Source organism: Hirundo rustica, chromosome 14, assembly GCF_015227805.2.
Source record: "Hirundo rustica isolate bHirRus1 chromosome 14, bHirRus1.pri.v3, whole genome shotgun sequence".
Lineage (NCBI taxonomy): Eukaryota > Metazoa > Chordata > Aves > Passeriformes > Hirundinidae > Hirundo > Hirundo rustica.
In genome coordinates this window covers 1,067,882-1,094,537 of record NC_053463.1, presented here as the reverse complement: position 1 = coordinate 1,094,537, position 26,656 = coordinate 1,067,882, and the positions used below count along the sequence as shown (strand labels likewise).

The 26,656-nt window shown below is 50.2% G+C and overlaps 1 protein-coding gene across 1 annotated transcript; it reads left to right on the top strand.

The window, feature by feature from the left end:
- The first annotated feature begins 4,328 nt into the window (after nt 1–4,328).
- Nucleotides 4,329–22,487, top strand: NDFIP1 (Nedd4 family interacting protein 1). The gene is made up of 8 exons (XM_040078339.2): nt 4,329–4,467; nt 13,319–13,406; nt 14,159–14,289; nt 15,128–15,215; nt 15,384–15,508; nt 17,100–17,166; nt 17,715–17,820; nt 19,771–22,487. Exons 1-7 carry the CDS (start codon nt 4,423–4,425, stop codon nt 17,816–17,818), a joined length of 648 nt encoding a protein of 215 aa, XP_039934273.1. The 5' UTR covers nt 4,329–4,422; the 3' UTR covers nt 17,819–17,820; nt 19,771–22,487.
- Nucleotides 22,488–26,656: the final 4,169 nt, after the last annotated feature.

Here is a 26,656-nt window from a genome sequence, read left to right as displayed (position 1 = left end):
GCCCGTTATTGTCCCTGCATTTACAGCGAGCTGTTCCCATGCTGCAGAACTTCCTGGTGTCTGAACAGACTCATTTTCCTTCCTTGCAAAAGCAGCAGATGGAAGGAAACAAACATTTCTCTTCGGGAGAAGTTGGAGTTTAATGGGGGAGCTCTAACAAACACGGCGTTTTCTTTTGCCCCATCTTGAAGGGATCAGAGTCAGCAGCGCTCAGAGACCAGGGCTTTTGCTATTGGACTGCCTGGGAGCACTGGGACTCTTTTACTGAAACAGCAACAATTAAAAAATTATCTCCATGAAGACTCCTCTCTCCAAATCCTGTAATTAAAGGGTTTTTTTTTTTTTTTTAATATCCACCATCAGTCACCTCTTCCTGCTCCAGCATGTTCCGTTTACCTTCTGACCCCAATTTATAAGGAAAGGAGAAATAATAAATCTGGAGGGGAGCTGCTCTTTCCTGCAAGCCCCATTCACATCTTAGCTCTCCCAGAGCACCCAAATCCGAGTTAGGATATTTTTGGGGTCACAACAAGCTGACGTGTAGGGCAAGGCACGAACAGGCAGCTCTGGTGAGCACCCATGCCAGTCCCTTCCCATTTTTCAGGCGAGGTTCCCATGACAAAGCTGTCAGGACTTCACTCCTCAACAGGTTCAAAACTGCCAGCCTAAGCAGAAAGGGATTTAATCTGGATAGCAAGGTTAAATTAACCATTGCTTAATTGTGATTTCTCCAGTAGGCTGAAGAAATAATGGCGCGACAAAGGACATTGGTGAAAGCAGTGAGCTGGGGCCCCTAAAGTCAGGCTGGACTGAGCTGGCTGCGCTGTGTGGAGGCGATTTGGAGCTCAGCTCTGCCTTGCACCATCCAGCACAACTCACTGCATCACTCCATATCTGCCCTTTGGTTCTGCTGCTGGGTTTTGGAGGAAGAGAACTCCCATTGGGAAACCCTTCCAATTCAATGCTACCGTTGTTTCCATTCCTCCTCCTCACAATACTCGTGGCTTATTGGGACACAATTTTCCACACCAGCGAAGGAGGCACTGCTGTCCACCGCTCTGCACGGGCTGTGGGACCCATGGCTGCGCTGCCTGAGCTTCTCCTCGTTCCAGCAGACCCGACGTGACCGAGTGGCTTTTGTTGTTGCAACAAACACCGAAATTGCAGCTGCCTGCATGTCCAGAACCCCGCACAGAGCCCACACCTGCAGAACCTGCTGTTTTTGAGGCTGTGGGGCAGCTTCCTTGGGCTGCAGAGTCACAGAATGGTTTGGGTGGGAAGGGACATTAAGATCATCCAGTTTCAAACCCTGCCATGAGCATTCCACCATCCCAGGTGGCTCCAAGCCCCATCCAACCCAGCCTTAGGCACTTCCAGGCACTTCCATCCAGGGATGGGCCAGCCACAGCTTGGCTTTTTTGGGCAAAAAGATGAAAGATGATTCAAATACAAGATGGTCCCAAGCACAAAAAGTGTTTGTGGCCAAGTGATGTTTTGGGGAGGAGCATCTATTAGATGGCATTTATTAATCCTTAACGAATCTCTCCAGCTTAATTATACAACTCTAATTCAGGATATTAATTCACAGTGGGAAATGACACCTATTCAAATCCTGTGAATCCAATTCTTGCACATGGAGTGTCTCTGCCTCCAGGGACACAGGAGTACTTTTGAATTGATGACAAAAAGGTTTCTGTCATGTGAACATTTTGATTTTTTTTTAATTGGGTAATTTAGCACTAAAAGGTTAGAAGAGAGATCTAGTTTTTATGTCCTGTTCAGTTCTTACTAGTTTAGCTTACACGCCCTGCTTTTGAGGTTTATTATTTAGCTTTTAGTATTCAATATTTATTACAGAGTGCAGATTAAAAGTGTTCCCTTTATTGCTCAGTGGTACACAATAATTAAAGGAACACATGTACAGCTCCAAGATTTCAGAGGACTCGCTCCACTACTTGTCATACTTTCAATTGCTTTCAAATACTTTCACAGCACATCCCGTACGGAAGTCACTAAAATCAATGACTTCAAGCTTCAAGTCTCTCTTGGGAGAAAAGACATTTTGTACAGGAGAAAAAGACAAAAAACAGAGAGGCATGAAGTGATTTGCCTCCAACCACTTGGGAAATGAAAGCAGAACCAGTCATGTGCTGTAACCACAGCATCATCTTTCTACTGAGCTTCCCCACCTAAGAAAATAAAAATAAATACAGGGAGAGCAGCTGGAAGAAATTGCCTTTACCCCTCCGGAGACAGTCATGCTCAGACTAGATGGACTAATTAGGCTGTGATTTGCCTCCACTGGCCCCAAAATGGCTTTGACACAAATGGTTTCACCATTTCTCCAGGATACGTTCCAGCATCTTCTCTGAGGACATGCACAGGTTGCATCTTATTTTAGTCTCTGTCTTGTCCAAGTCAATCACTGTGCAGGTAATTAGCAGTGCTTCTACAGCCTTACTTAGGGATGTAATCCCACCTCAGCAGCAAGTAAATCCATGCATGTCATCGGGACAGCTCCTCACTGCAGGGAAATTCTCAGTGCAAATCGTGATTCTTGTGGAAAGGTGAAACCAGAGTCTGTCAGTGCCTGTAGCTCTTGTTCCAGCTCCTTCAAAGGCACCTGTGTTGCAAGAACCCTGCCTTGTCCTTGTGTCTCCAGCATTTCTCAGGAGTCACTCTGTGAGGTTATTCATGGCTGAAATCCTTCATGGTTCCTGCCTCTCCTTCAGCATGAGAACCGGGATGTTCATTCATCTCACTAAGACACTGATGAACTCCCTGCCCCTCAAAGGCAAAATACAGGGAGAAAAGAATCCAGGATGATTATGGTAGGGAATAATGAGCATTGAGGCCTGTATTTATAACTGAGTGTGCAGTTCAAAACCATGTCCTCGGGCTTCGATGCTTGCAACTCTCTGAATGTGCAGTTTGGAATCCCAGCAGGGCTGATTCAGCCTTCCTCATCCTAAAGCTGATATATTTAAATCTCATCCACCTTAGGGACTGATGTGGGTAATTTTGTGCAAGCCTAACTAGAGCTGAACAGCGCATGTAGAAAACAAATGTTACACAAGCTGAGAAGTCTTTTGGCCAATGCAACACTGAAGAACTCAGAATAAACCAACTTCTCTCACTGCGTGGTTTCCTACACGTGCTCCTTTTGGAAGGAAGGAGCTCAACACCATCTGCTCCCTGTGGATATGGAAGAGCTGATGGCCAGCACCTCGTGTTGGTGCAGCAGCGGCTGCTCTGCTCCCGGCTGGTGTGGTGGGATCATGTGTGACCCAGGCTTGGTCCTCTCAGTGCTGGCTCTGGTGTGTCCCTGCTGAGGCAGCACTGTTTGTCAGCATGGCTTTACACCAATTTCCTGACTCCCCAGGTTTCACTAATACATCCTACGGCAGCTTCCACTCTGAAAATTATACTTGAGTTCTGCAGTGTACAGTATATGTAGTGCACGGAGCTTATGGGGTCACTCCTGCAGCTCTGGCAGTGCCAGGGCCACGCTGGCTCTCGGCATTCCCGCAGACAGTGGCACAGTGGGTCCCCACGCACAGCCAGGCTGGCTCCGGGCTGGTTCTGGTCACCCTCCAGCCCCAGTGGAGCTGCCCTGGTTGGAAATCAGCCCAGCACAGAAGGACCTGGGCGTGCGGGTTGACAGCAGCTGAACATGAGCCCAGGTGTGCCCAGGAGGGCCAGAGGCCGGTGGCACACCAGTGTCTCAGCTGCAGTGTGGCAGCAGGAGCAGGGCAGTGACTGTCCCCTGTGCTGGCACTGCTGAGCTCACACCGTGAGCGCTGGGAACGGTTCTGGGACCCTCGTGGGGAGAGACACCGAGGGGCTGGAGCGTGCCCAGGGCAGGGAATGGAGCCCCAGGAGAGGCTGAGGGAGCTGGGAAGGGGCTGAGCCTGGAGAAAAGGAGGCTCAGGAGGAACCTTGTGGCTCTGCACAAGTCCCTGACAGGAGGGGACAGCCGGGGGGGTCGGGCTGTGCTCCCAGGGAACAGGGACAGGAGGAGAGGGAACGGCCTCAGCCTGGCCCAGGGGAGGCTCAGCTCGGACAGCTGCAGGAATTTCTTCATGGAAAGGGTGCTCAGGCTTTTTGCCCAGGGAGGTTTGGATCCCCATCCCTGGAGTGTCCCAGGAAGGGCTGGAGGTGGCACTGGGTGCTCTGGGCTGGGGACAAGGCGGTCATCGGGCACAGCTTGGACTCGATGTTGTGGCAGGTCTCCGCCAGCCTCGGTGGCTCCGCGGCTCCGCGGCCCCTCCAGGAGCCGGGGCGGCTCCGGCGGCGGGCGGGGCGTGAGGCGGCGCGGCCGAGCGTGACGGGGAGGGCGGGAGCGAGCGGAGCCCGCAGCGAGCAGCGACCGGGCCGCCGCCGCCTCCGCCTGCGCAGCGCCCGCACCGACCCCGCAGCGCCATGGCGGCCGCGGCCGCCGAGCCCAGCACCGGCCGCTACCAGCAGGTGAGGGGCGGCGGGGCCGGGCCGGGCGGCTCCCGGGGCGGCGGGGCCGGGAGCGGGGCCTGTGCTGGCGGCTGCGCCCGGGCCGGAGGCCGCGGGGCCCCCGGGGGGTCGGGCCGGGCTCGGCCGCGGAGCCGCTCCCCGCCGGCTCGGGGCCGGGCGTGCCCGGGGCCGGTGTTTGGCCGGTCCCGGGGCTGGTGTTTGCTCTGTGCTGGGCCCGGGTGTTTGCCCAGTCCCGGGGCAGGGTGTGTCCGGGGCCGGTGTTTGCCCAGTCCCGGGGCGACCTTGGCGCAGGGCGCTGACCCCGCCGGTCGTTACTTCCCCCACGGCCACGGAACGGTCTCGTTCCGCATCGTCCCGCGGTCACCGTTAGTTTTCTTCCATCTTTTTACTCCTCTGAACCCCTCCTAGGCCAGGGGCTGGTCTTAAAGAGCTCCCTCGGGAATTCGGGTCGTTCTTTTCCTGCCTCCCGTTTGTCTGCAGTAGCGGCCGGGTGTCGGCTGGGCCCCCCGGTGTGACCCAGTTCTGGCAGGCGCCTTTCTGGCATCAGACATGGAGAATTCTTTACTTGGAGTAACGGAGAGATCCCTGAAAACAGCAGACAGCTCGCTCCTGCCGAACCGAGGTTCTCCCGAGAAATCGCTGTGTTGTGACTTTTCCTGGGTAGCATTCCCAGCGTGGGTAGGCTCCCGCTCGGCAGAGTTCGAGATACACCATCTCATGGGATGGAATACTTGTCTCATCTGACAGCTGCAGGTCTCCGTGTTTTTATATAGTGCAAATGTAGAAGTTCAGTAAAACTTAAGGGGTTTGTTTTGTTTTGTTTTGTTTTGTTCAGTGCAAAACAGATGTGCTCACTTACAATGACAAACCTCTGTGTTCTGTGACCTGCTGGGGACAGATAACCAGGTCTCTGCACTAATCGCCTTTCCTGGCAGAGTCCTGCTGGTGGTGTTGACCCCAACAAGTGTTTTCACAAATGCCTTTTCCCAAGGGATCCACAGCGTGTCCTGTCACCGGGTGCCGTGGGGATGGGTGACAGAATCACTGGAAGGCCCCACTGCCATGGTGTTACCTGGCTGATGCACACAGTCCTGCTTTCCTTCGAGAGGAGTGTGTAAAGCTGTTGTTTGGCAGCTCAGTGTTGTGTCTGCTCACACCTCGGGCAGACCCAGGGCAGACTCATCTGCGGAGCTCTGCGGAGATTAGGGAGCCAGGCTGTGCCAGAGGATTTGCACTGCTAAAGACAAGCACATAATGGAGGCCTGTGGAGCCACTGGTTTAAATGGAGTGAGAGGCAGATTCTCACTTGTAAATGTATTCACGTTGGTGCAGCTGTTTAGAGATTGCTTCTCTTTCCTTGCCTTCTGCCAGAACCCAGGTATTCCTGTTGGGAAGTGTGTTATCACTGAACTGGCTCCTAATGCTTCAAAAACCCTGCAGGCTGTGTAGATGCAGTTGGGACTTCGATAAAGAGAGGATGAGAGAGTGGGAGAGTCTCTGTAGCACTGAATGTGTCAATTTTCCCCACATATTTTGAAATTTACTGTGTGTATGAATGTACAATAGTGAATGTACCGTGTGCCAAGGAAGAGAGACTGATAGTGAAGTGATAACTGCAAGGGCTACAGGTGAATACAGGACTCAGTCAGTGGAAGTAGCCTGGAGAAATTCACACAAGCTCATTTAATCCTTTAAATTATTGGATTGTAAGCCAGGGGAGGAATTTTTAAAGCTTGATCTTTTGGGGTGACGAGGTAATGCATTAATGGAGTTGGTTTTGTAGGTCGGTGGTTCCTGTACTGGTAAATGTGATTGACTGTCCAAGCACGCCAGGGATGTGTGACCCTCACCCTGGGATGGGTTCCTGCTGTACCCATGAGTATGTGGGAGCAGCACTGGTGAGGTGTGGGCACTATGGAACCTGTACAGTATTTGGAGCATTCCTCCGGTGCCTGTATTTTCAGGAAAAAAATGGTGAGAGTTAGTGACCATGATCTGAGCACAGCAGAACTCCATACCCGGGTTTGACATCGGTGTGTTTCCTCTGCCACCCCTTCGTGAGCCTTGCAGGTGGGATGTGGGAAGGTGGGAAGGTGGGAATGTGGGCTGTGCTCCATCAGCAGCCTCTTTCTTCCCTGCAAACTCCCAGCCCGTGTCCATTCAGCACCGTGGGCAGTGTGCAAGGGGCCTGTACTGATTTATTTTCCAAAGCAAACTTCCTAGCCCGTGGCTTTGTTCAGGCATTAGATATTCTGATAAAAAGTAGCCTGCAGTGATGCCTTGGGGCCATGTGAGTCTGTGCTCACCTACGGAGGAAGCGCAGCTCCATGTGAAATAAAACTAAAACTCTGGAGAGGGGATTTCATCCTCCCTGGCCCCTTCCGTGGGGAGCAGGGCTGGGACAGGGTCAGACTGCTGGATTTGGATCCTCCTCTGCAGGCCAGGTGCTGGGGCTGTGCTTGTGGAGGTGGGAATGGAGAGGTTTGGGAAGAAGGAGAGCTGCAGCCCGCCCTGGTACTGTTATTCTGGGCACTGTCCCCTAAAAGGGACACTGAGAGGCTGTTGTCATTTCAATCTGCCTTTGGGAGAGTTATACAGGGATGTTGTTGGGATTAGGGGGCTTAAAACCTTTCCAGCACAACCCTGGATTGAGAGTTCAGTTGGCAGAACTGTATTCCATCCTTGGAATAGAAATTACCCTCCATTCTGGAAAAAATAGCCCAGCTTTAACAGGTTTATTTACACTCTGTGTTTTCCAGGCATGCTTTGCACTTGGAGCATTTGAAAATATATGTGAGGTGTATGAGTAATGTAAACCCACCTAGGAAATGGTGGGAGTGTTAAATAATGAAGACGTATTCCTTTTTAAGTGCTGTGTCTTCCTGTTCCACTTGTTAAAGGTTTACATGGATCGTGAATCATTCCACAAAGGGAGGCGTCGATGGGAAAAATAAGGAAGAAGGATTTTTCCATTTGTTTGTTTTTCATTCTGTGAAAACTATAGAAGAAATACATTGCTGGAGATTGAATCCATGAAGGACCACAATGCTGCTTTAATATTTGGGGAGGCTGGAGAGAATAGGAAGGCAGATATCAGTTGCTGCCTTGTGTGTACCTTAAGCTTGTGTTTAATTTTTCAGCTGAAATGGGCACACAGCTTGAAACTAAAAAATGAGAACATCCCAAATCTTTTCATGTCAGCAGTTAGAATCAGAAATGTCAGTGACTGTTTCCTCAGTGAGGTCCTTGCTGTGTGCAAGATGTGCTGGCTAGAGATAAGAATGGTAAGAAAAGTTGCAGGGTAGGTTGTTTGCATATTTATTTATGTATTTTATTTTATTTATAAGCAGAATAGGAGATGCCACTGACATAAACCCAGTAAAATTAGAAAAATTGCAGAGTAAAATTTTTTGTTCAGCCTCTTCTCCAAGGTTGTGATGAAGCTGCCCCGTGACCAGCCTTGGCTGTGCTCTGGTGACTAAAATCTGGTTATTTTCCTCTGAAACATCCACCTCTGTAGGCAACAGTACCTGTCAGGTAAGTTTGCGAGGGTTTGGTGATTCTGTGTGAAAAAGTTATTCTAGAATTTAAATACTTTCTGTCCCTAAAACTCAAAGGATGTGGGAAAGGCAGGGAAACAGCAGCAGTCCAGTGTCATCTCGCAGCTTGTGTAGCAGGAGAAAATAGCTTTGCATGCAAACTTTTAAATACAGTGTTACCTCAGGCATGGCGTTGAACTCCAAATTAAGCTTTTTTAGTAACTTTTCTCTCATCGCTAGGTTTCAGTGGGGCTGAGTAACCCCGTTGGGAAGCAGCTGTAGGAACAATCCCTGAGGCTTTAGGTTGTTAAGTGCTCCCTGGAGATGAGGAACCTTTTTCTGTGGGTTTGGCATCATGACTTAGAAGTAACCATACAGAAAGCAAGGAGCAGAAGTTCTGTGTGTATGAATTCTGATCCTTTGTCATTGGCACAAGTGAGCAAATTTCAGTAATAAGGGGTATCCAATCCTTCTGTTCCTGCCTGTTGTGAAATATCCAAATTTGATCTATGGTGGTGCAATGGGACTTTTTTTCCATTGAAGATACTTAACCTTCTCTATATGACCATTTAAAAAATGTGATATTTTAAAATCTTTAGTGGTCTTACTGTAATGCCCTAATGTCCAGAAAAATATTATTCTGTTTCTAAATATTATGAGAAGACCTTATGCTTTAAGTGTGGGAAATTTAATCACAACTATCCAAGATTAAAACCTGCTTTTTCCATATTAAGACCTTCATCTCTCAAGTGTAAGGCCAGTATGTGGGCACAGGTTTGTGCTGGCCCAAGTGCTTGTTTCCAGTCTGTCCAGACCAGTCTGACTCCCTGTTTGAACAGAAATGAGGGAATTAGACCAGCTTGTTTCCCAGGATTGAGGAGCATTTCTGTGGTGTCAGGCCCTTGGCTGCAGTGAGTCAGAGGACAACACCCTCATCAGCACAGGTTGTATTTTATGGGCCTAAAATAGGTTTTGATTTGTGTTTTTGCCTTTTGGTGGCTCACGGCTCGTTGCCATCACCCCCCTCAGCTGGATGCTGCTGCTGGTTCCTGCTCTGTGTCTGCTGCTCCATCTGAGGAGAAGCAGCCGGGTTTTGGGAGTGGAGGCCCAGTTTAGAGTCCTTTGTAAAAAGGGAGGAGTATCTCAGAATCTCAAAGTCACTCCGTTTGGAAAAGCCCTCCCAGCCCATCGATCCAAGCTGTGCCCATCCCCACCTGGTCCCAGAGCCCTGAGTGCCACCTCCAGCCCTTCCTTGGACACTCTGGGGATTGGAATCCAAACCTCCCCGGGCAGCCCTTTCCAAAGCCTGAGCCCCTTTCCATGGGGAAATCCTCGGGCTGGCAGTGCAGGGAGGTGCAGGGAGGTCACTGGGGCTGGGCTCTGCTCAGGGCTGGCTCCCTGGCACGAGGCTCAGGCAGGAGCATCAGCATCTCCCCAGGGAGGGCTGGGTGGCACAGGTGCCAGATGTGTCACCTGGGAGGTGCTCAGCACACCTGTGCCAGCGCAGGAGACGCTCGGGGCTGTCGCTGCTCCGGGGGAAGGGGCTGGAGGAGCCTGCAGGAGAAAACAGTTATTTGCTCATCAGGGAGAGGGCTGAAGGGTGTGGGTTGGCTTCTCTGGTAGCTTATCATTATTCCTGCTGATTAATAAGCTGATGTTAAGTCCTAGGAATTTGCAACAACATCGAGCAAAAGTCAGGATTTTAAATTGGGGTGTGTTTAATTAAGTAAAGCAAAAGTCGGTAAAAATAACTCTGCTTTTCAGAGTCGGCAGTGACTTTCATTTACTTCCAAAAGGCAGAAGATACGTAATGATATGTGATCTATTGCTAAGGCAAAGCTTGTGGTAATGCTGATTTAGCGTAGTGATGCTGATTTAGTGTAAAGAATATTTACATGCAGCCTCAGAACTTGGCAAAGGGGAGTTAAAAAATAAAGATTCAAAACTGTTAGCAGCCCATATGCCGAGTTTAGGATATTTGGAACAATTAACCAATGAATTTATTGGAAATGCTTTCTTCAAAGTTTACATGGAAATATTTCCAAACAGCTTGGAAGGTTTCAGCTTTTATGCTGCTGTGCCGTGTATTTACATGGCACAGGTCTGGGTCAGGGGAAGTGGCAACCAGAGGTGATGTCCTGCTCAGTCCCAGGGTTCTGATGCTGGGGTTTGTTTTTGAAAATAAATATCCCTGGGTGTTCTGTCAGTTAACTTTTTGTTGGTTTAGCAGTCTGGGAAAACATCCCATCCCAGTTGTTTTAATAACTACGTGCATGGCTGTAAAGACTATCTTACATTGTAATGCAACGAATACCAGAACCTTGCCTGAAAAGCAAGAATCCAGCAGTGAATCTAGGAAAGAATTATCCCACAGCCTCAGCAGAACAGACTGAAGTCAGACGCTGCTTTTAACCAGGTTCTCTGGGCTCTGAAGCCTCGGGGGAATTCTCTGGGAGCCGAGGCCTTACCTGGAGCTGTGCAGGGCAGGTGGGAGCCGGGGCCAGGCCAGGGCAGCAGTGTGGCTCTGATGAGTCATTCTTCCTGTCACATGAACCCTCCCTGCTCTGCTAATAGGCACTTAGTTGAATTTTAGATGCCTGGAATCATTAAAAAGGCTGGAAGGCATTTGTGTACCTTGTCCATTAGAAGAAAAATACGTTTTCTATAACTGTAATCTCCTACAGCCTCGAGCTCAACTTCAGAACGTAGCTGCATTTTTTGTGTCATTATCCATTACCTGAATTGGAATGTTTGAAGGCAGCAGCCGTGAATTCAGCTGCTTTCTCCCACATGACATCGGTGGAAGAACATGTATTTCTTTTTACTATTGAAGGAAGAACCAGCGCTAGGAGTTAATATTCCACTATGTCCCTCTGTGTCCTCTTTTGTTTCGTTTCTTCCAGTGTTGTCACATGTGGTGCGTTCCTCCCCCGTCCCTGGTGACTGTGCTCTCAGGTCGTACCTGCCTTCTTTCTTACAGGCACGAGGGGTTGAATTTCTGCCACCCCCTCACATGGAGAGCAGGTAACAAAGGGCAGGTGCAGCCCAGAGTGTCCCAGCTGGGACAGAGCCTTTCCTCCTGGCAACAGACCAGGTCCTGCACGGCTGGAGGGAGAAATGAACTACTGCATTTTCATGGATAGACTGGCAATAAACACAGTGGAGCATTTTCTGAGAATTCATTAAGTACAGAGCTGGGGGAATCATGGATTCACCAGAATGATTTGGGTTGGGATGACATTAAAGATCATCTTTTTCTACCTCTGCCGTGTCCAGGAATCCAGGGACAGAGGTTGAATCAAGCAGTTTGTCTCTGTGTTTTCCTGTCCCTTCCATTGCCCCTTGTGCTCTGTACAGGGTGGTTTGGGATTTCTGGAGTAATGCTGTCTTTTAAAAAAAATTAAAGCATATTTGAATATTCTAATAGGCAATGACTTCTCAAGTTAGTTTGCCCTTATTTCTAGTGCCGAGCTCCACGGGGTTTATAAAAGGAGGCATTTTTGTTTCTTGGAAAGGCCTTGAGCAGACGAAGGTGCCTTGCTGTGCTGGATTTGCCGCAGCTCCTCCTGTCCCTGCTCGGTGCCCTGGGGCTCAGTAAAGCTGCAGGTGAGGCAGGTCCTGCCCCCTCCACCCCCAGGGCCTCACGCCCTGGCATTGTTTGCTTTGCTCCACATCTGGCCGGGGCCCAGCACTGGGCTGTGTCCTGCTGACAGCTGTGCTGGGAGCTGCTCCTGCCAGAGCACGGATTAAATTTTCATCCGGATCACTGATTTCTCCTTCTTCAAGGAAATGGTTCAGCGTTGTCATGTGAGGACTTCTTATCCACAGAGCTTGGGGCTGAGCTGCATCCTTTTTTTCCCCCCACCTATTCTGTTTAGAAAATGTTCTTGGGGAGCAGAGGGAGCTTCAGCTGGTGTGGAACTGGAGTGCAGGGCTATGGGGCTCTGCTGTTCTGCTGCACCTGGACTGGCAGACAGTGCTCCTGATTTTGTTCTGGTGCTTTCCAGTGTCGTTTCCTCCTTTTTTTCCCCTCTCAGCTGACCCCTTGGACCTGCCAGCAGAACCACTCATTGTCAGCTGCTGAGCCCAGTCAAGACTTTCACAGAGGATGTGGATATGGTGTGATCTGGAGCAGAGTATAGATTATAGACTTCCACTGGCACAGAGCAGCTGTGGCTGCCCCTGGATCCCTGGCAGTGCCCCAGGCCGGGCTGGAGAGGGCTTGGAGCAGCCTGGGACAGTGCAAGGTGTCTGGAATGGGATGGGCTTTAAAGGTCCTTCCAACCCAAACCATTCTGTGATCTTTGCTGTTAAGCAGCAAAAGGAATAAAACTCCAAAGCACAGAACACTTGGATATCCAAGATCTGCATTTAGAAGTGTGAGCTGATATATTTTCCCCTGATAAGATGTACAAATAAGAACATCCCCCTACGCCCCCACCCCCTGTGTTAAATGCTCAAGGAGAATGGGAACGTGTCTCTCCAAAGAAAGCAAAATATCCTGGATGGCTTCAGGAGCAAATGTGTGGGATTGCTGGAGGAGACATTGTTTAGTGGTGATTTCAGACGAGGGCAGTGCCTCCTATCAGTCTCAAGGTGCTTGCTTGAGGTGAGTTGTTCTGCAGAAAACCTCCGTGCTTTTGCTGCTGAGGTGGTGAGAAATGGAAGGAAACATGAGATGGCAGCTGTAACCTCCTTTGTGGCCTGGTACTGCTGCTTCCCTGATCAAAGCTGCCATGGCACACCTGCCTCGTGCAGGATGCTGGATCTGTGATAGCTCCTGGTTATTTATACAGAGCCTGTGGGAAGCACAGTGCACAAAATAAACCGGCTCCTTTTCAGTCATGCAGTGTGAAAGGTTGAAGGGAAATGGCAACATTTATACTTCTGTGCATCATTATGTAATGTATCCATGGAAAAAACCCTTCCTTAGCAAAGCCACAGGCAGCAATGGAGCCCTTTGTTGGGTGTCTCGCTGTATTTCTTTGACTAAAACAGATGCAACTGCAGCTCCTAAGCAGTGTGAGCTGAGGAAGCGCCAGGGAAATGGAAAGGTTCTGGAAAGCTGTGTGCTGTGCTTTGCTGGACTCCAGGTGTGTGAGGAGAGGATTTAAAAACAGCACGAAAACTGAGATGGAATATTGATCATGTCAGGTGGGAATGCTTCGGAGGGAGGCTGAGCAGCTGCTCTGTGTCCCGTGGTGCTGCAGAGCAGTCTCCTTCCAGAAGGGTCTGTTGTGTGCAATTAAAGCTGCAGGGGTGGTGTCAGAGCGCTGAGAACCCCCCTGACCCTGGTGTGTGGTTCTGTTCAGCTGCAGAATGAAGAGGAGCCGGGCCAGGCCGTGCCGGGCGTGAGCGATGCCCCTCCACCCTACAGCAGCATTTCTGCAGAGAGCACAGGTACTGTCACCTGGGGAAGGGCTGGCATTGCCCTGCCGTCACTGCCTGCCCTCCTCGTCCACGGCTGCCACTGCAGCACCTCCCTGGCTGCAAGGATCGGGATTGATCCACGCAGCCTGTGGGTACTTGTGGTCTAGGAGATGCAATTTGGCTGCGTTCATCTGATGTCATCCCATCAAGGGGTGTTCAAGTTACAGTTCGCAGTGTTCTCGGTAAATTGAAGACGGTTAAAAATCAAAGTGCTGTGAGGATTTGTGGTTCCCCTCTCATTAGCTGGCATTTGGATGATGCTGTTGCCCCTTCCTTAAAGGATTCGTTACTTAAAAGGGTTTAAAGAATTCACTTTTCCTGAACTTTCCAATAACTAAGCCCTTGGTCATAAGGATGGGACTTTGAGTCATCCTCCTGTCCTGTCACTAATAACTTTAATAACCACTTGGATCTGGAAACGTGACTATTTCCGAGTATCCAAGGCAGCGGAGGCACAGCATGTGGTGTTGTTTTAAGCAGAAGTACAGCCAGACACGTTCAGTGAGTGTTCTGTGGGTTGCTGGCTATCGGAGGAGGTGCCCCTGTGCTTTTCCCTTTCTGCTTTGGGGTGGCAGGAGGCTGGAATGGATGGAAGGGTGGGGAGGGGGCAGGCTTTAGCACTGGGGAATGGGGCTGGTTGGAGGTCTCGGAGCGCTGCTCATTCCCAGCACGGTGTTCTGAGGAAGCGCTGAGTGACCTCCCGTGTAACTGTTTTTGTGCAGCTTATTTTGACTACAAGGATGAGTCAGGGTTCCCGAAGCCGCCGTCCTACAACGTGGCCACCACTCTGCCCAGCTACGACGAGGCCGAGAGGAGCAAGGCTGAGGCCACCATTCCCTTGGTTCCTGGCAGGGTGAGTGTCCCTGCCCTGGCTACAGCTGCAGCTTGAACTCCTGCCCAGCGTGTGGCACCACTTGGAAAATTGGCCGTGGTTTTTTTTCTGTTTTTGAAGCGTTCTGGGGTGGTGAGATTGCGCACTCCTGAGAGTCCCGTGGATTTTTTTTTTTTTTTTCTTCTTTTTAATTTTCCTCTGTGATGATGTCAGACATCTCAGTAATGCCAGCATGTGCTAGCCAGATTAGCTTGGCAAGCTGACAGAGGGGCTGTAGACTGACACTGGGGTTTTTATTGTGGTTTGGGGGTTTTTTTTTAATTTATTTTTAAAAAATATTTAGGATTAATTCTTCAGCTGTCTGGCATATCTACCCTTGATACTCCTGCTGCTTACTTAGTTGACTTTTTTGGAGGTCAGTGTAGCTGATACAAGGACGGTAAAACCATTCTGTCAGAATGATTTCTTTTTGTTTTTTCAGCGTTACCTCTCGTTCAGCCATTCCCTCCACCCCTGCTAGCATTAGAAGTCCACTGCTCATTACACTTCTTCACAGAAGCCAAATTCCTCGCTGAGATGATAATTTTTTGATGAGTTGAAGAATTTTTCACAGTGAGAACAAGAACATGCTGGATCTTGACTGTGTTAAAAATAAAGATACATTTCCTATTATATAGATAACATTTCATGCCCTGCACCATTTCAGGATGAGAAACAGGAATTTTTTCGTGCTTGCATTTGTAGCCTTTTGAGATTTAGGATTCCAGCCCTTTTTTTGAAGAGTCACACCCAGAAGTGGGGTTGCTGTAAGGGCTGGACTGACCTAAATCCCCCCTGTGCTGCTCCCTCTGCTTTGCAGGATGATGACTTTGTGACACGAGATGACTTTGATGACACTGACCAGCTGAGGATAGGAAACGATGGCATTTTCATGCTGACTTTCTTCAGTAAGTACCTGAGGGAATGAACTTTTCTCCGAGCAGTGACCCCAAATAATTTGTGTCACGTTTATGTTTGTGTAGCACCAGGAAAAACCTGTGTGCTAGGGGTTGATGGTTTTCTTTCCTTGGAATATAAAGGTGGCTTGACCTGCTGCTTTTCTCCTGCTTTCTCAGTGGCATTCCTCTTCAACTGGATCGGATTTTTCCTGTCTTTCTGTCTGACGACTTCAGCTGCAGGACGATACGGGGCCATTTCTGGGTTTGGTCTGTCTCTTATTAAGTGGATCCTTATTGTCAGGGTGAGTTGTGTGGTGCAAAACCACGTACACAGACACTGATACTCTTTATCCCCAGCAGGTTTTTATCTCATACTGAAGTTAGTGATAAATTTAGGGTGGCTTTTTAAATAATGAAATAATTTTTGTGCTACTTATTCACTAAGAACAGAGCTTTTTCGTAATTATATCCTGTTTATATGCTGGAATTACAATTGCAGTAAAAGAAAAGAAAGTTTGCACACCCAGATGTGCTTTGGGGATGCTCCATCCCTGGAAGTGTCCAAGTTTAAGCTGCACAGGGATTCCTGGGATAGTGGAAGATGTCCCTGTCTGTGACAAAAGAGAGGAGCTGTAGGATCCTTTCCAACCCAACCCACTCTGGGATCCTGGGATTCATTCTGAGTCTCTGCATAGCCACTGGCCTGGATCAGAGGGGTTTTGTGCTGAGCTGCAGCAGTGCTCTGATCCTGGGAGAGCATTAGCCCAGGCAAAGCCAGCCCTGCCTTAGGCTCTCCTCTGGAAATGAGGAAATTCTCTGGAATGCGGGATGGCTGATGAGGAGCGGGAGACAGGGATGTGGGGAGGAGCGAGGTGTGGGAGAAGGCCGTGGGTGCCCTCTGGTGCAGCCTCCCTGCGGCACAGGAGCAGGGGCCGGGAGCAAGCTGCCATCCTGCTCTAGGAGTTTTGGCTCCTACTACTTTTTTTTTTTTTTTTTTTTTTTGAGATTGTGAGAAAATACTTCCATCAGGAAATCTTTATTTGGAGCCTGTGAAATGGTGGTGCACAGACATTCCAGGCTGAAAGCTGAATTTCAAGCAGAGCAGCTCATTGGCTGTAAGAAGAAGTAGAGAGCATTAATGTCAGAGCTGTCAATTCCTGCCCTGTCTTTTGGGGCTGGGAATTCTGATTTGCAAATACAGCATCTACTCACTTTTCTGTAGACAGTTTTTGTGGTCATCTTGGTACAGAGGTGTTAAAAACTATTTGCTGGATTAAGAGATGTGGCAGAAGGAGGTGACATTATCTGTGGATTTGATTTAAACATCAGTAACAAGTTTATCTTTTGTTAGTTTTTTGAACTTGAATAGAACAAACCCAGAGGAATGATACTATATTAATACTGAACCCATGAACTTCAGTGCTCTCATAGTGTTGGTACCTTACATTTCACAGCAGTAGTTTCCCAACTGGGAATCTTGTCAGTGGATTCCACAGATGTGGGATTTCTTTTCCAACTGTTAACCATCCTGACAGCGTGATGAACGTGCTGCGCTGCTGCCAGCCTGCTCTGCCCTTTCAGAAACTGCAGCTGTGCTTTATAAGCATCCAGGACACAATTTAAAACAGGAATATTTACCCAGTAGTGTCCTTGTCCCCCAGTGATGGCCAGAGTTCAGAGTTGGGTGTTGAATCTGTCCCACTCCCCTTGTTAGAGCTGTGCAGAAAAACGATCCCAGTTTTGGTGGAGGTAACTCCTTCCTGCAGCTGGTGAAATGCAGCATTCCGTGAGATCCCTTGTGTGCAGCCCTGATCTGGTTACTGCTGAAATTGGTGGGAATAGACTTTGGTTCACAAATCTGCTCTAAGCTGTATTTTTTTGTCTGTTTTTCAGTTCTCCACTTATTTTCCTGGTTACTTCGATGGCCAGTACTGGCTTTGGTGGGTCTTCCTTGTACTAGGTGAGTGTCTGAGGGGGGTTAAAGATGCTTTAAAAACTCTGTAAGTCAGGTAGGATTTTTTGAGTGTTCTGCGTGTGGAGATGTACAGATGAAATGTGACCCACACACTCTGACTGAACACATTCAGGTTTCAAAGGCCCATGTGAACCCTCTCCTTCTGTCGTCAGTTCTTGCTGGCAGCATCCTGATATCATCCAGAAGTTAAGAAGAGAATAACGCTTGTAACTGATGCTGTGTCTGCTCTTGCATCTTAAATGGAGGAGTGGCCTGTTGCCTTCCTCATTTTATTTTCTTTTTCCTGCTTTGGGAGTGACTGGATCTTGTTTGGAGTCAAAAGTTTTGTGATTGCCCAAGGAAAGTTTGTTTTTGAAGTGACCTGAAATGGAAAGAGGAGGTGTTACTGCGACCAAAAGTAATGAATGACTGTGATCAGCTGCTGTGTGTGCCAGGGATGCTGCTGCCATCGTGGTGACAGGGGCTTCAGCTGCTCCCTCTCATTGCAGAACCAGCACCTGTGTTAACTGGACAAATGTGTCTCTCCCCTGCAGGTTTTCTGCTGTTTCTCAGAGGATTTATTAATTATGCAAAGGTTAGGAAGATGCCAGACACGTTTTCCACTCTCCCCAGAACCAGAGTTCTCTTTATTTACTAAAGGTAAGTTTTCTGCTTTCCTGAATTTGTTCTGCTTTGATTTTATCTCTGTTTAGTGACTTTTCTAGGCTACACTTTCCATTGCTTGAATAGTTTTAGAACTCTAGGAAGCAGGGAACAGTTGTTTCTTGGTATCCCCTACCCAGCTCCTGAGTCTACAGAGCCCAGACTGACCTGATGGGAGACAGAGGAACACTGGACATTTCTCCCTGAGTTTTTGCTGTGAGGAATTGGGTATTCATTTGATTCCATGCCTAGATACTGTAAGAATAAAAGCTGTGCCCCTTGGTACTGCAGCCTATTTGGCAAATGTGTCTTTGAGAATAAATCACGTGCCTGAAGCACGTGGTGTGTCCCAAACCCGAGGAGAGGTCACAAAATGTTGTTAGAGGGGCGTGCCAGTGCCTTTGGCTTTTGTCCCAGAAGGAGCAATTTCTCTGAATTCTGCTGTTTGAAATTCTGCCAGGTTCCTGAAGAAATGACACCCTTGCACACCTTTGCTCTCCTCAGCCCTCTCCCACACACCTGAGCTCTCCTGCCTGAGCATCTTGCAAAAACCTGAGTGCTTGGGAATCTTTTGCTTCAGTGCTGAGCCTCGGCCTGGCTGCCCTAATGGGGCTTTAAAGGGGGAGGTTTAAGTAGCTGGAGCCTTGTAGCATAATTTCCTGCTCACAGCAGATAATGGCCTGGCATTAACTGTCCCTCCCCGAGGGGAAGGAAATCCTGGAATAGGTTGCTTCCCAGCTGGGGAATGCAACACGATGCTCCCTTTAGAAATATCATAATAACACTCCATTTCCCCAGACAGAGGCAATTGCAGCTGGGACAGTCAAAGGAACCAAACCAACCCCGGCTTTAAATTGGGGGTCATTAAATTGTTGAGATTTGCAAACCGAGCCTTGGGTTTCCAAATGCGCTTCCCTTTTATTAGAAACTGCAAATTGCCCACGATTCTGCTTCATTTCCAGTCTGTGAGGAGAACCTGCAGCACAGAACAGCCTTTGTGCAGTGTTTTCCTCTGGTGATAGTGTGTAAAAATAGTTCAGCCAATTTCTTTCCGTGTTTCAGTTCTGTTTAACAAAGTTCTGGTTTGTGACCTCCTCCAGGATCTGTAATATCCTCCCAGATTCCTGCTGAGTCACCAGAGGGTCGATTTCCCCCTGTTTATGGTCACAGAATGTGAGCATTTAAAGTCAGCTTTATCTCTGTATTTTGTCTGACTGAACAATTTTTTATTTTTTTTAATATTGCTGCTTTACCAAAACTTTATTTTTTATTTCCTAAAGGAACTCTATGGTTTCTTTTTGCACAGACTTTTCCTATGTTTGAAATTTGAAATTACAGTTTTAGAGACCTGGCTTCACTCCGTGCTTGTGGGGGTGTAGAGTGTTTAAATTTTTATTTATTTGTCTTTTTAGAGTATTTTCAAAAAGCGCTTTCTCTCTCATATATGTTGAGGTAAATGTCCAGAATAATTAATAAATATTACAACTTTGAAACTTCCCCTGAAAATAAATCTTAAATCCTGAATTCTGAGTGAAGAAACCACGAAAGACTTAGATTTTTAGTGTGTTATTGTCCTTAGATGAGATTTCCTCTTCAGGGCATGATGCAAAGGGCACGGTGAGGGGATATTTTTATTTTACAACAAGGATAATTTTTAGAAAATTAGGAGGGGAATAATGAGTGCGAACAGAAAATACAGCCTGGTGAAATGACTCTGGTGGAAAGCTGGAGTTTACTATTCCAGCTGCGTGTGCAGCAATGGACACAGGCCTGGCGTTATCCCGTAAAACACGCACAGATTCCTGAGCAGTGTGCTGGAGTCACATCATTGTGTGCTCAGACACTTCATAAGCCCTTAGACATCCTGTGCTGTGTGAACGACATCCTCCTGTTATCCAAAATAACCCTCTGACTGCAGTTTCGCTGTTCAATATCCTTCTCCAACAGATGTTTTCTGGCAAATGTCTTCCTGCATTAGTGAAATCCCCCCCAAGAAGCAGCAGGACACCTGCAGGAAGTGAATCAAGGCTCTGGAGCAGAAGAAAAAATAATCACCTGCTTTAAAAAAAAAAAAATAAATAAAAGTACTGTTGGAAAAAGAAAAAAAAAAAAAGGAGAAGCATTTCTTTCGATTTGTTTTTAGGTGTAAAATTTTAATAATTAACACAGAGTTCTGTAATTGTTGACTCATTAGTGGCTAATGTTTGAAGCAGCTCTTGCAGTGAGTCTGGGACTGCCGATGCAGCCGTTCAGCCGGAGTTTGTGGTGCTTGGGCAGCAGGAGCCGTCCTGGGGCCAGCAGGGGCCAGGCTTGCTTTAGTTCCTCCTGCAGCCTGGGAGCTGCTGGGCTCTGCCTGTGCTGGACTGTGACAGCCTGTCCTGGGCTCTGTGTGTGTGTGTGTGTGTGTGTGTGTGTGACAGCCTGTCCTGAGCTCTGTGTGTGTGTGTGTGTGTGTGTGTGTGTGTGTGACAGCCTGTCCTGAGCTCTGTGTGTGTGTGTGTGTGTGTGTGTGACAGCCTGTCCTGGGCTGTGTGTGTGTGTGTGTGTGTGTGTGACAGCCTGTCCTGAGCTCTGTGTGTGTGTGTGTGTGTGTGTGTGTGTGTGTGACAGCCTGTCCTGGGCTGTGTGTGTGTGTGTGTGTGTGTGTGACAGCCTGTCCTGGGCTCTGTGTGTGTGTGTGTGTGTGTGTGACAGCCTGTCCTGGGCTCTGTGTGTGTGTGACAGCCTGTCCTGGGCTGTGTGTGTGTGTGTGTGTGTGTGACAGCCTGTCCTGGGCTCTGTGTGTGTGTGACAGCCTGTCCTGGGCTGTGTGTGTGTGTGTGTGTGTGTGACAGCTTGTCCTGGGCTGTGTGTGTGTGTGTGTGACAGCCTGTCCTGGGCTCTGTGTGTGTGTGTGTGTGTGTGACAGCCTGTCCTGAGCTCTGTGTGTGTGTGTGTGTGTGTGTGTGACAGCCTGTCCTGGGCTCTGTGTGTGTGTGTGTGTGTGTGACAGCCTGTCCTGGGCTCTGTGTGTGTGTGTGTGTGTGTGTGTGACAGCCTGTCCTGGGCTCTGTGTGTGTGTGTGTGTGTGTGACAGCCTGTCCTGGGCTCTGTGTGTGTGTGTGTGTGTGTGACAGCCTGTCCTGAGCTCTGTGTGTGTGTGTGTGTGTGTGTGTGACAGCCTGTCCTGGGCTCTGTGTGTGTGTGTGTGTGTGTGACAGCCTGTCCTGGGCTCTGTGTGTGTGTGACAGCCTGTCCTGGGCTCTGTGTGTGTGTGTGTGTGTGTGTGTGACAGCCTGTCCTGGGCTCTGTGTGTGTGTGTGTGTGTGTGTGACAGCCTGTCCTGGGCTCTGTGTGTGTGTGTGTGACAGCCTGTCCTGAGCTCTGTGTGTGTGTGTGTGTGTGTGTGTGTGTGTGTGTGTGACAGCCTGTCCTGGGCTCTGTGTGTGTGTGACAGCCTGTCCTGGGCTCTGTGTGTGTGTGACAGCCTGTCCTGAGCTCTGTGTGTGTGTGTGTGACAGCCTGTCCTGGGCTCTGTGTGTGTGTGTGTGTGTGACAGCCTGTCCTGAGCTCTGTGTGTGTGTGTGTGTGTGTGTGTGTGTGTGTGTGTGACAGCCTGTCCTGGGCTCTGTGTGTGTGTGTGACAGCCTGTCCTGGGCTGTGTGTGTGTGTGTGCATCCTGTGCTGTGCAGTGTGTGTACTCTGTGTCCTGTCCATTCCATGTATTCCATGTACTCCATGTCCTCCATGTCTTCTCCTGTCCATCCCCTGTCCCTCTCCTGTCCCTCCCAGTACCCCATCCCCTATCCATCCCCATACCCCATGTCTTGTTCATCCCGTCCATCCCGTGTCCTTCCCCGTACCCCGTGTCCTGTCCATCCCCTGTCCCTCCCCGTACCCCATGTCCTGTCCATCCCCTGTCCATCCCCTGTCCATCCCCTGTCCATCCCCTGTCCCTCCCCGTACCCCGTGTCCTGTCCATCCCCTGTCCATCCCCTGTCCCTCTCCTCTCCATCCCCTGTCCATCCCCTGTCCCTCCCCGTACCCCGTGTTCTGTCCCTCCCCTGTCCATCCCCTGTCCATCCCATGTCCCTCCCCTGTCCCTCCCTGTACCCCGTGTCCTGTCCCTCCCCGTACCCCGTGTCCTGTCCAGCCGCGCTGGCAGCTCAGGGCTCACTCTGGAGCTGAGGTGACAGCTCGGGGTGGCTGTGCTCCTGCAGTCCCTCAGCACCCAGGGGCCTGTGAGGAAAAGGGGCTGCTGCAGTCCAGACTCCGAGGTGGCATTGGGAATTTAGAGGTGGCACAAGTATTAACTTTTAACAGTCTTTATTCTCGGTGTTGTAGTATCCTTTCCTTTCGCACCACCAACTTTTTGGGCTCTCCGGGGGTTTTCACGGAACAAGTCTGTAGTGTAAAACCGAAAGATCATGTTGCAACTTTGTATAAAAACCATCTTGCAAAACAAAGGCCTTTTTTTTTCTTTGGCTTGGGACTTTTGAGACAATTCCTAACGTACCTGTAATTCTTGCTTTTATAATTTGTGTTAGCGGAGACTCTGATGCGTTGGAAATGTAGATTTAATGTGCACTCCTGTGCTTTCTGCCAAGTGATCGTTCACTTTGGAGTTTTACTATGTTCAACCTGTAAATACAGCAGAACATCAATAAATGTCACTTCTGTAGCAACTGTTGCTGTAGGACAATGTTTAATTGAGTTTTGATGTGTTTATTGCACCTGGTTATCGATGACAAACACAGATTATCTGGGGGCATTCCATCACTTTCCATGGAAGGTGTAACATGAATCTCCAAGGTGTCCATCTTTTTTTGTAACCAAGCCTGTCAGGAAATGTTTCCATTTTGGGGGATTTGTTGGATTTTTTTTTTTTTTTTTGGTGGTGGTTTTGTGACTTATCCGACCCATGAAAATGGTTTTGGTTCACAGCTGAACTTCTCAAATGTACAGTCCCCACCAACAAGCATTTGGGGCTGACAGAGATAGACAGATGGACAGATTCCTCTTTAAACAGGAGTAAGTGAACACAGAATTAGGAATTTGATCCTACAAGGCAAAATCTGCAGCATTGGGGAACTCTGAATCACATTTGCCCAAACTTGGTCGATCAGCCTCGTGTTTGCTCTCCTGGCATCTGGGCCTTATTTGGGCTTGAGTATCCAGAGAACTGGAATATTTGGCATTCCTGCTGCTCCTCCTGCGGTGGCCTGGGGCTGTGGACACCTCCAGCTCTGTGTTCCTGCGCACCCAGAGGCTCTGGGAGCGCGGGGACGGTCTGGAGAAGCCCCGCTGTGTTTGGTGTGGGATCACACCGACTCCAGGCTCAAATACTTGTTTCGTGACAGCTGTGGCAGCTCAGCCACTTCAGACCCCGCGAGTGGCAGGGCTGTGGTCACCTGGGGTGACCGAGTAAATCCCTCTGGCCTTCCCTGACAGCCGGGCTGGGGATGGAGGCTTTGGGTGCCGCGGAGGGCACACACGACTGCGGAGCTGCTGTGCCCTGCTGGGAAGGGCTCAGGCTCCCCAGGAATACTGACATGGAGTGATAGGGTAAGGGAATGGTTTCCACTGCCAGAGCCAGGGAGGGGTGGGACCTTGGGCAGGAATTGTTCCCTGGGAGGGTGGGCAGGCCCTGGCACACCCTCCTGCGGAGGAGGTGGGAGCACCGAGGAGGAAAGGAGTGGGGTCTGCCCATTGTCTGTGCTCTTCTGCCTGCTCTGGTGGGAACCCCAGTGAAAATATTGTCAATTAACCCCAGTGCTAATTGTCCATGGCAAAATGTGAAATAGAGCATTGCACTGAGGAATAAAACCACTCAACTGGAGACCTCCCAGTTTCTTAAACTGGACATTTCCCCTCTCCTCTCGCTCTGAGTAATACGGCTACACATACAAGAAGTCGATAAATATTGCTGGTTTAGGCATGATTTCTCTAAACCTTTTGGCTTTACTGCAGAAGTCCTTTGTCACCAGAGAAACACTCCAGTGAATTAATCCCTGTGTGCCTTGGCCACACAAAGCCAAGGGCTGACTCATTTTTGGTGGCTTCGTTAGTGGAAGTGATTCACGGGCCGGATTGTCGTGACCTCTCCTTGGGGCTGGGGCTCTCCTCAGATCTGTGTGATGGCCCTGGGAATGGCCCCAGATCCTGGAGCAGGGCTGGCATGGAACAGCTGAAAGGGCCAGGAGATGTAACAGGGGCAGAGCTCATCCCGGGGCTGCTGTGGCTCCGTGTGCCCAACCCGTGCCTGGCGGGGGCTGGGGAAATCCCTTTGTACATGGAGTTCTCATAGCACCTGCTCTTGTTTGCATTGCCTTGTGTTCAAAAGATGGCACAGCTTCCATGGGAGCAAAAAAGAAACCAGAGTGTCTGAAAATACACACAATGCTCCAAACCTGGCAGCAGCTGGATTAAGGAACCTATTTAAAACCTCCCTGAACACGGAACATTTACAAGGGCTGTTTTAGTGCTGATACCTGTTGCTCATCGCATGGAACACTCCACAGTGCGGTGTTGGCGGGATCCTTGTGTTCCCCCCAGGTCCTGGGGACGCCCAAATCCATTCGCCGCTCCGACTGTTTGCTCCTCTGGGCTGTCACCCCATCCCACTCCAGCTCAGGGCTGGGTGCTGCTTAGAAGGAAAATTTCCCCTTGGCTTTTTGTTCCCTGAGATTTTTGGGTAACATGGACAACAGCCAGGCAGGGAAGGAAATTATCAGAGTGCAAGGACTGAGTCACTGTTTAAAGTAAAAAATCAATCACGAGATGTATCCTAGAAAGTAATCTTAAATCACAGGACTTACAAGGACACAAACCCTATTTTGCTAAGCTTAAAATATGTTAATAAAGCCTCATATCAATGAATGTCACAATACAGCAAGAGGCAGGGGTCAGTGCCAGGCTCTGGAGCGTGAGGAAGGTCTGTGCTGGGAGCCAGCAGGTGCCATGGTGCCCGGGGATGGAGCATGGTCCATGCCCCAGGGCTAAGTGGAGTGAAGAGCAAGAGCACTCTGGACTTGCTTTAAAAAAAAAAAAAAAAAAAAAAAAAAATCGACTTAATAGAAGCTCTGCCAAGTAAGAAATCGGTGTTTCCAAAATATCCATCACCCCTGAGTGAGCTCTAATGGGCCCCTGAGCTGTAACCTCGGGTGTTTTTCACTGGAGCCGCCTGGGCACCAGGGGATCGCCCCTGGAGCATCCTTGGGGCGCTGGGGGTGGCGTGAGGGGCAGCGGGTGAGGGCAGGGTGTCCCCTGCCCGTGGCAGTCACCCCGGAGTGGTGTCACCCTCGGGTCTGGAGGCAGCGTGAGGGGCTCGGAGCCCGGAACGCCCCGTGCCACGGTCACACAGCACAGGGACAAAGGAGGTGGAAGCCCAGAGGATCCATGGGAAGAAAAGCCCATCTTCGACCAGATTCTGTGTTTGTTTTTGTTGTTGCTTTAACCAAAGTGGCCGGAGCGCGGTAATTAAAGGCTCAGTGGCTCTAATTGGAGTAGGTTTAAACTCGGGGTCAAAATCCCTTCTGGCACTTCCTCTGCCTAATAACCATCAACAGAAATCAAACAGATCCAAGCGGCTCCAGCCCCTAATCTGCGACCAGCGAAGGTCGTGGTGGCGATAAGGGAGCCCAGCCGGCCCCGCGTGGAAACGCAGCCCTGTGGCTGAGGGCCAGGGGACAGTGCCACGGCCACGGCCGGGTGATGCTGGGGAAGTCCTCGGCCGCGGGTCCCGGGTTGTCCCCGGGGCTGTGCGACAGAGCGAGGATGGGGCATCGTGTGCGTGTGCGAGCGGGGCTCACGGGGCGGGAGCTCGGCACCGCGATTTCACCAGAACGGCCGTGTTCTCCGGGCAGATGAAGGCACCGAGGCCATGCTGGGGACGCAGGAGGAGGTTTTACAAGGCAGCGCCGGTTCCTGGGCGCCTGGCGGGGGTTGTGCCCCCCCAGCCCACCCACGGCTGCCGCTTCCTGCCACCGCCGAAGGTCACTGCCCTCGCCACTTTAACTGCTTTGCTAATTATGCCCTGAGCTGGACCTTTAAAGTGATCTGGGAGGAGAGGAAAAGAAAGGAAAAAAAAGGAAAGCAAAGGGGTTGCAGATGTGCAAAAGCCAAGCTCGGCAGGGCCGGGATGCAGCGGGAGCGTGGGGCCGTCACCTCGGCCCGTCCCCACCGCGACGCCTCCGGGAACTTCTGCCAGCAGATTGTGTCATTTTAACATTTTTGGGATCTTTGTCCCCGCTTCTCTCTCTGCCAGCCCCTGCCCAGCCCTGTGGCGGCTCGTTTGAAGGGATCCGGGTGTGTTACCGAGCCCCGGGTTCATCTGGAGGGCTCATTGCCGTGCCGAGGCAGCCCCTGAGCCGCGGCTCGGTGGAAGCCGGGGCTGCCCCGAGGTTTCCACGGCCGAAGTTCGCCAAACCCTCCTGACGTGGGATGGAGACACGGCTCCAGGGCTGGGAGCGAGGCGGTGGCGCCTGGCTCCCGCTGTGCTGTCCCCAGACAGCCCGTCCTGCCGCGGGTGTCACCAAGAGCCGGGGCTGCGGCGGTGCCGGGGCTGCGGGGCAGCGCTGCCGCGGCAGATCGGGATCCTGCCGCCTCCAACAGGAGCACGGAGCAGCCGAAAAAAACATCATGGGATCCCAGAGTGATTTGGATTGGGAGGGATCTTAAAGCTCCTTTCATTCCACGCCCTGCCACAGGACGCTTTCCACTGTCCCAGGCTGCTCCAAGCCCCCGTCCAGCCCGGCCTGGGGCGCTGCCAGCGATGGGAGAAGGGAGCGGCTGCAGCCGCCCCACCTGAGCCGTGGCTGCTCGCAGGGCAGCTGAGATGTGTTCGCAATCGCTT

Excerpts from the sequence above, each read along its gene's own strand:
- NDFIP1 (XM_040078339.2), top strand. The coding sequence starts at position 4,423 with ATGGCGGCCGCGGCCGCCGAGCCCAGCACCGGCCGCTACCAGCAG. Across the intron at positions 4,468-13,318 it reads GCACCGGCCGCTACCAGCAG|CTGCAGAATGAAGAGGAGCC; the intron begins GTGAGGGGCGGC and ends GGTTCTGTTCAG. Across the intron at positions 15,509-17,099 it reads AGTGGATCCTTATTGTCAGG|TTCTCCACTTATTTTCCTGG; the intron begins GTGAGTTGTGTG and ends TCTGTTTTTCAG.